The following is a 12,023-nucleotide window of genomic DNA, read 5'->3' as shown; positions in this document are numbered from 1 at the left end:
GGGCCAGGAAACAATTTTTTTACACTGTCTTTGTATCCAATTCCCCAAATCCTAAAATATTTGAATGATCCCAATCAACAGCACAAGTGCCAGAGGTGGGCACAGTATCAGATAAAAGATATCAATTCAGTAATCAACTAAGGAACTTTTACACCAAATTCAGTCTGAAGACTAAGTAAGAATGCATATCCAGAGCTTTCTTGTGGGCAAACTGAAAGGAAAGACATGTTAATGTGGCAACAGGTTTAATGACCATCATAATTACTTTAAAATATTTTTAAGTAAATGGAGAGATACATCACATTTCGTGGATTGGAAAAGGTTGACAGAAGATATTAATGTTCCCCAGAATGATCTGTAAACTCAAAGCAATTCCAATCAAAAGCCCAGCAGATTATACACAGAAACTAACACACCACTGTAAAGCAATTATACTCCAATAAAGATGTTTTAAAAAAAAAAGGCCCAGCAGAATCCTTTTTATTGACAAGCTGATTTTAAAACCAGTAAGGATATACAAGGAAATGATAATAAACAGAACGATTTTGCAAAAGGAATAAAGCTGGATGATGCTATCTGACTTCAAAGCTTAGGGTAAGGCAATTAAGAAAGTACAGTACTGGTGTAATAGACATACTGATCAATTAAACAGAAAAAAGAGTACAGATTTTTTTTCCAGTTTTTTGATAAAGGTAAAAGGTAACAAAGGGGAAATCATAATCTTTTCAATTAATGGTGCCAGAACCATAACCCAGATATCTATGTTAAATAAATAAACTGTTACCTCCCAACATACTCAATACGAATCACAGGTTTAAATAAAAAGCTATAAAATTTCTCAAGAAAACAAGAGAAAGCTTTGCTACCTGAGGAAAGGTGAAGATATCATACAAGGATTCAAAAAGAACAAAGCATGAAAGAAAATAAATTGATAAACTGGACTTCACCAAATATAAAAACTTCTGCCTTTGAAAACCACTATTTAAAAAATTAGAAAGCAAACCACAGACTGGGAGAAATAGTCTTAATACAGACCTGTACCCAGATCTGTTAATAATGTAAGACAAACAAGTCAATTAAAAAACAGGCAAAAAATGTCAACAGACATTTCACAAAACACATAAAAATAGCCAAAAAGCACTTGAAAAGATGCTCATCATTGGTCATTAGGAAAATAAAATTTAAACCACAATGAGACACCACTACACTCACTAGAGTATCTAAAAGGCTGAAAATACGAAGTGCTGGTAAGGACACGATCAACTAGAACCCTCTCATTCGCTGCTGGTGGGAATGTAAATAGGTACAAACATTCTGGAAAACAGGTTGGCAGTTTCCTATAAAGCTGAACATATGGTCATTTCCTCCTAAGTATTACCCAAGCCACATGAAAGCATAATGTTCACAAGAAGCTTTGTACACAAATGTTCATAACAGCTTTATTCACAATGGCCAGTAGTTGGAAGCAACTTGAACATCCACCCACAGGTCACCGGACAAAGTTGTAGCTCGGCCATAAAAAGGAACAAAATACTGATACAATGATATGGATGAAATCTCATAAACACGCTAAGCAAAAGAAATCAGACATGAAAGAACACACACTATATGATTTCATTTCTATGAAATACAAGAAAAGACAACTAATTTATAATAACAGAAAGATCAAGAGCAGTCTAGGCAGGGATAAGAGGTGGGGAGTAACTGCAAAAGGACACAAAGGAACTTTTGTTGAATGCTGGAAATGTTCTATATCTTGACTGTGGTAGTAGGTTACATGACTACATACATACATTTTTAAAAACTCATTGAGCTCTACATGCAAAATTGGGTGCATTTTAACATATGTAAATTATACTTCAAAGTTGATCAAAATATCATTCATTCATTAAATGTAACATTTTGCTTTGCACACAATAGACGTTCAGTAAATTGAACAAAAATTGTAGTACAAAACATTCCTGAGATTCATGTAGAACGGATCAGTACACTGAAGTCTGAATAAAGTATGACTCCTGACGGTACATAAATATACCCTATTTGTATTCACTGAGTATTTACTCAACACCTACTTACCACATGCCAAGACAACATACAGAATGCACTGCAAAGAAAGAAGTGAGAACAGAGAGAAGCCCATGTGTAACTGTACAGAAGAATGACAAGACATTTAAACTCACGTTGTTAGCAAGAATGCCCCATCACCACATCTCTCCAGAGCCTTTCGTGCAGGAGGTTTTGCTGCAAATTCCACAAAGCCTTTTCCTGTAGCTCTACCACGGTCATCCACGACAACCACAGCTTTCTCTACTGGACCAAACTGGGAAAATGCTTGCTCCAGAAGCTCATTGGAGACAACCGGAGAGAGGTTCTTGACAGTTAAGGCTGCTCCATGTGTAGCAAAACGAATTCGGAGAGGTCTGCTCTTCAGAATGGTGCCGTCCAGCTCTGCTTTTGCAATTTCAGCCAGTGTTCTGGACTCCTTTTTAGGAAGAAAAAAATCACCTTTTAAAAATTACAGTAACAAAAAATTTTAAATAGTGGTTTGTTTCTAGGGAGGAGAGCTGGGCAGCTTTAGAAAATGACTGATAAGGTCATTCTGTTTTTGTGTCATTCAATGATGGTATCACATGCATTTTATTAATATTTTAAAGATAATTAATTTTAAACATTTTAAGTAGAAAGTTCCAACCTCAATGTCGTGTAAAAAGTCATCACTTAAAGATGATCTACTCATAAACAAATTGCCAACTATTAAATATTCAAAGTAATATCTTTTATCAATCTCCTACATGTATTAAAAGAAACACATAATACTTTTTGAGACCAATTACCAGTTACTAGAAACTATTACTGAAAATATATTAGTTCTCTACACATTCCATGTTTCTGATATTTGTATCTTAATAAAGCATACCGCCTCTCCAATGCCAGACAAATCCCCTTCCATTTTTATTTCCATTTCTTTTATATTATCTGTAAGAAAACTACTATCAGGTGTTATTAATCACCTCTTCTGAAATACTTTCATGGGCCACACATTTCTCACCATTACAGTGAGAGAAGCAAACACACATTCATGGGCTATAAGAGTTCTCTCCCAAAAAAAGAGTTCTCTCCATTATACAGAAAAGTGCACATACACTTATTATAAACTAGAAAATATGTTCATTGCTGAAACTACAAGTTAAGAGAACATCCTTCTTGAAGAATTCAAAGTTGGTATAAAACAGGCATCTAAAACAACAAACTGGTAAACTTACTACAAGTATGTTCTTCTTGTGCTGTGAAAACTTCCCAGCAAAAACTGAAAGAGGCTTTATACGCATTTGTGAGAAAAGTACAATGTACTTTCTTATGAATAAGGTCACAATAGCTTTTTATTCAATCCCTAAAATGTTCACAACAGCTTTAAATTACAGCACTTAGGCAAAAATCTACCTACAGAACCAATTTTACAAAGACAAATGAAACTAACCTTTTTATAGATACTCAAAATAGCCATTCTGTTTATTACTCTTAACTTAGTAACAGTAGTAGTAGTACCAGCAAACATTTCACGAATATCTAACAAGGGATATGTCCTTTGCAGCTAAGATGTCATGTAATCCAGCAACTCTGAGAGGCAGATTTTAGGAACAGAGTCTTGAATCAAAATGCTGTCACACATATAACTGGGAATGGGAAGAAACGTGAGGAAATTTAATGGGGTGATGATAACATCTTGATCTAAAATCATGAAACCATACACTTAAAATTTGTGCATTTCATTATATGTAGATTTCAAATACCTTAAAAAACAATATTGGACTCTAGTTAATGATAAGCATGCTGAAGTGTTTAAGAGTCATCGACTGATGGACGGATGGAGATAAGAAATACAGATATGTGAAAAAAAATACAGCAAAATTTAACTGTAGAATCTAGGTGTTGAGTGTATGAATGTTCATTTCTATACTCTGAAATTATTCATAATAGTATGTTTGCAGGCAGGGGAATAGAGAGAGCCTGGAGGACTTTGTAAAACTGTCAAGTGTTTCTAGAGGGCATCTCCTGCTCAGATTCAGTCAGACATAGTGACAATGTCACGTATCTTCTTTTTTTCAGGATGAGCAAGAAATCTCCATTTTTATGTTAAATCAAGTACTTTTTTACTGTTGACAACAAATTCAATTTTTAATACTTTCTGGCCAAATAAAATGTTTATGCTGTCCGGAATTTTCAATGCCACAGTCCACCTTCAAAGTTTATACTTTTTATGGTTTTAAATGGTTCTAACATCAGGGTTCCCCCAACCTCAGCACTAGTGACATTAGGGGCAAGATACTTCTTACCGTGGAGGGCTGTCCCGTGCATTGTAGGACGTTTATGCTAGTAGAACCACCCCCCGGTTTGACCACCAAAAATGTCTCCAGACATTGCCAAATGTCCCCTGGGAAGCAAAACCACTCCATTTGAGAACCACTGCTCCAAACGTGTATCAAAGAAACTGTGAAGTCAATTAAAATTATGTATTTGAAATGAACCAGATTTCTTTACTTCATAGCTCCCGATAATGACAATAAGATAACTTTTATTAAGTGGTTATTACATGCCAGCCATTCATTCCTCCCCCCATATATACACATATACACACACGTGTGTGTGCACTATCTTTCATTATCCTTACCAACAATCTAACGAAGTGGGTTTTGTTACTATCCTCCCTTCGCATATGGGGAAACAGGCTTATAAAAGTTCAAGTACCCTGCCCAAGATCACACACAAATGCTTATTTCTATCTATACAAAATTCACGACCTCCATCAATACACCATAAATACAGCCTTCCAGCTGGTATCTCTGCATCACTGTTCATAAAACGTAAACTACAGGTTCTTAACTGAAAGGAATACAAAAAACAAAAAGAAACTGAAGTGACTACCCCAAGACAGAGACTGCTTCAACTAGGGTCTAATGATTTCCACTGGCTCCACTTTCACTTTCCAACAGCTCTTTCCAAAGCACAAGATCTTTTCTCCCACTGTTTACTAATGGTGAAAATTCCCCACCGCAAGAGTACTAATAAGTTAATAAGTATAAGGAAATACACTGACGCAAAATGAAAAAATCCTTGTAGTCATTCAGTAAAGTTGCTTAAGTAGCCTGCAGTACATTCATACTGTGAAATACAATGTGGTCCTTAAAAAGAATCTAGTGCCATGAAAAGATGTTGAAGATGTTTACATTAAATAAAAAACTCAAAGCACAATACAATGTGTATGGTACAATTTGATTTTTATGGAAAAATTACACAATGTTTAACAGTGATCATCTTTACTAAATGTACTAAGGTAGGGAAGATCTGCTAATGTTAGAATTGTAATTAACAGAATGTCTCTGAAAAAAAAGAAAAGAGAATGTCCCTGAAATAAAAGATGACTTCAAACTATATGCTGGGCAGGCCCATTACATTCTCTGCTACGTCTCCTCTAATATTTCAACGATCTATAAGAAGCACATATCATTTCATAATTAAACATAAAAAAGCACTAGAGGAGGGGGTTTAGTCCCCAGTGACTGACTAAAAGTAAATTCAGTTGATTTTAATTCTTTAATTAGAACAATGGTTCTCAAACTTTAACAAGTATCAGAATAACACGGAAGGGTGGTTAAATCCTAAAATTGCTGGGCCCCAACCCCAAATTTTCTGATTCAGTAGATCAAGGGTGGGGCCCTAAAATTTGCTTCTCTAACAAATTCCCAGTTAACAATTTTTGAGATGGTTTAGGGTCAGCATTGCTAGCATGAATGGCAGGGAAAATCATTTAAGTGGACTTCTGCTTACACTAGGAAGAGATCTGAAGTTACTGGACGGGGACCAACCACACTTTTGTGAATCACTGCTCCAGAAATCTGGTTTACTAAAGCTAAAAGTAGGGGAAAATAAAAGCAGAAACCAAGTTCCAGTCAAACTAATGACAGTTTTAACTACAGTAAGCTTGCTTTAAAATGAACTACAACTTTTCAGTAAATTTGTCCAATCTAAATTGTCAGTAACCATCCAAAACCTAAAAAGCAGCGTCTGGGTCTAAAATTCCACAAAATGTGTCCAAAATACACACAGTGTTTCTCATCGCTCATGTACCATGGACTCAACAATATGGGTTAGAACCTCACGAGTAGCTGCCACTTATATTCTTTTCCCCACCATTACATACAAGGAATGCTGACCCTACACCATCTCAAAAATGTTGCCTCGGGCTTCCCTGGTGGCGCAGTGGTTGAGAGTCCGCCTGCCTGCCGATGCAGGGGACGCGGGTTCGTGCCCCGGTTCGGGAGGATCCCACATGCCGCGGAGCAGCTGGGCCCGTGAGCCATGGCCGCTGAGCCTGCGCGTCCGGAGCCTGTGCTCCACAACGGGAGAGGCCACAACAGTGAGAGGCCCGCGTACCGCAAAAAAAAAAAAAACAACAACAACAAAAAAATGTTGCCTCACCTCATCAATTAACTGGAAAACTACAATTAACTAGAAATAAATTAAATATTAACTACTTAACAAGTAAAAAGAATTCCTAAAAACACAAATCAGATCAAATTATACCACTATTTTAGAGCCACTACACCACCAGTACACACTACAGCCACCATACGATTACTTATATTCAGATCAGGTATGCACTATGATTTTTCTAAGGAGAAAAAAATACATAACTCAGAAATATTTAAAGCTCTTAAATACACCTGTTAAACACAGAGTTCAGGTTAAACGGTAAAATTATCCATGAAGTAAATCTCATAAACTAAATTCTAATTTCCAACTGACAAATTTTTAACATTCCTACACAAAAATTTAGGGTGATGGAGTCTAGGAGCATATCTCAAAGGAGCAGACAACAGCAGCCCTTCTCACCTCCCCATTTCATAATCCCACAGATAATTTTCTTAAAGAAAAGAAAAGCAAGGACCTGTATTTTCCAATACGGTAGCCACAAACCACATGTGGCTATTTAAATTAAGAATAAAAATACAGTGGGTGTGAAAAAGAATTAAAAATAAACATGGGGAAACTGAGAAAAAAATAAATTACAAAAATAAATTAATTAAGAATAAATAAAATTTAAAAGTCAACTCCTCGGCCGCAATAGGCACATTGCAAGTGCTGAACACTCACATACGACCAGTGGCTATTCTATTGGACAGTGCAGACACACTGAGGGAGAAAGAATTTTTAGTAGCTTTAAAATTAGGAAGGAAAAAGATTTTTCCACATCAAAAAAGAAATGTTTATTGGCTTAAGTATAAGGCTTCCAGAACAGGGAAATTCAGCCTTACCATTCTTCCTCCAGAATATCAACTTCAAAATAGAACAAGATGGTGCCAGAGGCCAAAGATGGTTAAAATGTTAAATAACACCCTTCTGGAAAGTTTACTAAAAGTTGCCTATAATACGTTATTGTAGAAGCCTAAAAGTCTAACTTCCTTTATTTTAAGATAAGTTTTGGATTTACGTTAAAAATAATTTTAGCAAGTGAAAGGCTGTTTCTCTAATGTCCAAAGGATAATTAAACATACTTATAATTTCATGTTCAAAATGCCAATTATTAAACTTGAATTTTAAGAAAATGTCTAACCCTTCTCTTGAAGACATTTAGATCTTCAAATGTTCTCCCTAATACTAGTGTCACTGAATTATAATCAGTTTTCTCTACGTATTAAAATTCTGCCTTTGTCTACTCACGGAGAGAACTCGATTTTGAAAGTTTAAGTTCCAAAAAGAAAGCTTCGGGAAACTGCAATGAACATAAAATTTGAGGATCAAACTAGAAAGACAAAAGACACAAAACCCACTTATTTATATAAAGCGGCCTCCCTCTAAGAAAGATATTCTGTTGGGGAAAACAAAATCCATCTAAACACGAATTACATTAATGCTGTATAAGTGACACTGTGAACACAAAGCACATAGAAAAACCTAATAAAGTAGCTCTTTTGTCCTGTAAGTGTAAACTCTCACCGCTCAAATTTCTTTTAAAGATAATCAGGGAGGCACAGTTTATGCATGATGTCGGAAAACCCATTAAGGTTTAGACTGAAAAGGGGTAAAATATGTGCTATTCTAGTATCACAATGTATAAGCGGGACATAAAATAGCAGTAAGTCCCCGTAGGAAGCACGAGGCACGCGCTGAGGAGAGGGGAGGAGAAGGGATACGAGGGGAGGGGATACGAGGGGAGACGAGGGGAGGGGAGACGAGGGGAGGGGGGGGAGACGAGGGGAGGGGAGACGAAGGGAGGGGAGGAGACGAGGGGACGGAGGGGAGGCAAAGGGAGGGGAGGGGAGAGGAGGGGAGGGAGAGGAGGGGAGAGGAGGGGAGGGAGGGGAGGGAAAGAAGGGAAGGGGAGGGGAGGGAGAGGAAGGGAGGGGAGGAAGGGATGACCTCTCGGCCCTCGCGGCCCCGCGCCCCGCCCCCGTCCGCCCCTCACCAGGCGGATGAAGCCGAAGCCGCGGTCGCGGTTGATGAACACCTCGCTGGGCTCGCCGTAGCGCTCAAACAGCCGCTTGAAGTCGTCCTCGGTGATGTCCGTGGGCAGGTTCCCCACGAAGAGGCGGCAGCGCTGCGTGTATGTCTTCTCGCCCGGCTTGAGGAAGCTCTTGATGTCGATGGTGAAGCCGCCCTCCTCGGCCGGCCGGTCCTCGGCGGGCACGGCGGGCGCGGGCGGCTCGCCGGGAAGGGCGAGCGCCATGGCCGCCGGCTCGCCCTCGCCGGCCGCCGACTCTAGAGCGCGGAGGCGCGCCGGGTTCTTCTCGATGCGCACTTGCTTCAGGTTTCCTCTCAGCATCATCTCAGCGCGTGCCCCCCCGGACCCGGCCTAGAGCTCGACCTGCGTGTCGATGTCCGCGCACGGAACCGGGGTCGGGAAGGACGCGCTCGGGTACGCCGCCAGCTCGCCGCCCGCACTCACGCCCCGGCCGCTCGCCCAAGATGGCGCCGCCACAGCCGCGGTGGGAGGGAGAGACGCCGCAGAAGCCCCGCCCCTCCGCCGAAGCCGCGCCGGGGCCAACGCGCCTGCGTACTGCTGCGCCCACGGCACCATGGTGGCGCGCGCATGCGCACCGTTGTGCGCGCGTCCCTGTTCGCAGCCTTCCCAGGGCTGAGAGGAAGGCAGATCCCTAGCACCGTAGGAGACAGTGATGTTGGAAGTTGCAGCAGTGTGTGAAAACGCAGTGATTCGGGAAATGTCCACATTCTCTTAGATGCCCAGCTCAATTTTCAATGACAGCAGAAAGTGAAAACTTGCAGATTTATACATAGCGTTGAATGACGAGGTATTTCCCAGTAATTGAAACAAGTAAAAACACATTTCTGCCCTTTTCAAGAGCAAGCTTTTATTATATTTCCTAATGAAAAATCCAATTCTATAAAATAATTGTGATGTTGATTATTCACCTCAGAGAAGGACTCCGTGAACACCTATGGACCACACCCTAGGACAGGGTCATCAAACGTTTTCTGCAAAGCGCCAGATGGCAAATATCTTAAGATCTTCAAGCCATAATCTGAGTCGGCCAAACTACTCAGTTCTGTCCAGTACCGCTCCTGGCACGTGGTAGGTCTTCACTGGGTATTAAAAAGAAATGAATTCACAGTCACTTTACAAAACCGTGCAGTTTCTCGTGAACTTAAACAAATGCTTGATTGAGAACAGCAATCCCTCTCCTATTCATCCAACGGAAATGAAAACTTGTGTTCACTCAAAAACCTGTATGAAAATGTTAATACGGCTTTATCTGTAATCAACGAAAACTGGAAACAACCCAAATGTCCAACTGGTGGATAGTCTAACAGTGGTACATTCATGTAATAGAATATATTCAGCAGTAAAAAGGACTAAACTCCTGATAGATGCAATAATGTGACTCAAAGCCTACATACCGAATATATGACATTCTGGAAAACTAGCTACAGAACACAGATCAGTGGTTGCCAGGAGCTGGGAGGTAGGGAGGGGTTGACTAAGTAGAGATACAGAGAAATTTTTGGAAAGATAAAAGTACGTCTTGGGACTTCCCTGGCAGACCAGTGCTTAGGACTCCACGCTTTCATTGCCGTGGCCCCGGGGTCAATCCCTGGTTGGGGAAATGAGATCCTCCCCACCTCACTCACAGCTGATATTGTCAAATTTATTAATTTCACCGAAAAAAAAGGCACAGTAAATAAAATTGGCTCACTATCCACACCAAATCAACCAACCTAATTCCATATGTAGCCACATGCGCTGCCTTCCCTCCTGTTACAATGAATGAATGGTCAAAAATCCCCTCTTAGGGCTTCCCTGGTGGCGCAGTGGTTGAGAGTCCGCCTGCCGATGCAGGGGACACGGGTTCGTGCCCCGGTCCGGGAAGATCCCACATGCCGCGGAGCGGCTGGGCCCGTGAGCCATGGCCGCTGAGCCTGCGCGTCCGGAGCCTGTGCTCCGCAACGGGAGAGGCCACAACAGTGAGAGGCCCGAGTACTGCAAAAAATAAATAAATAAATAAGAGATTTGTAGTTTTCCTCATATAGATCTTGTAGATAAATTGTTACATTTATATCTAAGTATTCATTTGTTTTGGGTGGCAATGTAAGTGGTATTGTGTTTGTAATTTCAAATTCCACATGTTCATTGCTGGTGTGTAAAAACATTACTGACTTTTGTGTATTAACCTTGTATCCTGAAATCATCCATTTACTTTTTTTTTTTTTTGGCCATACCACGCGACTTGTGGGGTCTTAGTTCCCTGACCAGGGATAGAACCCGAGCCCCCTGCATTGACAGCATGGAGTCTTAACCACTGGACTGCCAGGGAAATCTCCCCCCTCCATTTACTTTTAATCTATATATGCCTTTATACATTTTTTTAAAGATTTATTTTTTTACATTTATTTATTTTATTTTTGGCTGCATCTGGTCTTAGTTGCAGCACACGGGATCTTCACTGAGGCATATGGGATCTTCCCTTGCGGTGCACGGGCTCTTTGTTGTGGCATACAGGCTTCTCTCTACTTATGGTGCGCAGGCTCCAGAGCACGTGAGCTCTGTAGTTTGCAGCACGCAGACTCTCTAGTTGAGGCACACGAGCTCAGTAGTTGTGACGCACGGGCTTAGTTGCCCCACGGTATGTGGGATCTTAGTTCCCCGACCAGGGATCAAACCTGCGTCCCCTGCAGTGTAAGGCAGATTCTTTACCACGGGACCACCAGGGAAGTCCCTATGCCTTTATATTTAAAGTGGGTTCCTTATACACAACATAGAATTGGGTCTTGTTTTTTGATCAACTCTGTCTTTTCATTGGTAATCTCTGTCTTTTAATTGGTGCACTTATATCAATGATGTTCAAAGTGATTACTGATATAGTTTGATTAATATATACCATATTTGTTATCATTTTCCATTTGTCGCCCTAGTTCTTTGCTCCTATATTTATACTTTTTAATTGAAATATAGCTGATTTACAATGTTATGTTAATTACTGCTGTACAGCAATATGACTTAATTATACATATAATACATTCATTTTCATTCTTTTCCATTATGGTTTATCATGCTCCTATTTTTGTAGACCACACTTTCTGCCTTCTGTGGTCTTAACTAAGCATTTTATAATTTAATTTTCTCTCCTTCTTAGCATATCAGTTGTACTTATTTTTCTACTTTTTTAAGTGGTTGCCCTACAGTTTGCAATATACATTTATTTACAACTAATCCAAGACCACTTTCAAATAACACTGATAACTTCACAGGTAGTGTATTTTGTAATAGTAAAATAATCCTGATTCCTCCCTCTCATCCCTTGTATCATTTCAGTCATTCATTTCATCCATATACAAGCCTATATATGTATAATTTAATATATTGTTTCTATTATTATCTTGAACAAAGTTATCTGTTAGATCAATTAAGAATAAGAAAAATAAAAGTTTTTATTTTATATTCACATTCCTTCTCCAGTGCTCTTACTTTCTTTATATAAATCTGAGTATCTGACATATATTATTTTCTT

At 39.7% G+C, this 12,023-nt stretch overlaps 1 protein-coding gene across 13 annotated transcripts in view; it reads right to left on the bottom strand.

Moving 5' to 3' along the window:
* The window catches only part of PSPC1 (paraspeckle component 1), a 107,893-nt gene extending 98,910 nt beyond the window's left edge, over positions 1-8,983 (bottom strand). For 12 of the 13 annotated variants that reach the window (XR_003434884.1, XR_003434889.1, XR_003434880.1 and 9 more), the window contains exons 1-2: positions 8,465-8,961; positions 2,181-2,482 (exon numbers count right to left, since the gene is read on the bottom strand). Coding sequence is in view for 1 of the 13 variants with exons in the window: in XM_027116765.1 (XP_026972566.1) it covers positions 2,181-2,482; positions 8,465-8,824 (662 nt within the window). In the remaining 12 variants the exon portion in view is untranslated. Of the gene's footprint in view, positions 1-2,180; positions 2,483-8,464 lie in introns of all 13 variants that reach the window. The other variant, XM_027116765.1, reaches the window with a different exon arrangement.
* Between the last annotated feature and the right edge of the window lie 3,040 nt (positions 8,984-12,023).

This window comes from Aethalodelphis obliquidens, unplaced genomic scaffold, assembly GCF_003676395.1.
Source record: "Aethalodelphis obliquidens isolate GAN/ISIS:26980383/991018 unplaced genomic scaffold, ASM367639v1 scaffold16, whole genome shotgun sequence".
NCBI lineage: Eukaryota > Metazoa > Chordata > Mammalia > Artiodactyla > Delphinidae > Aethalodelphis > Aethalodelphis obliquidens.
This window is presented reverse-complemented; position numbering and strand designations above follow the sequence as displayed.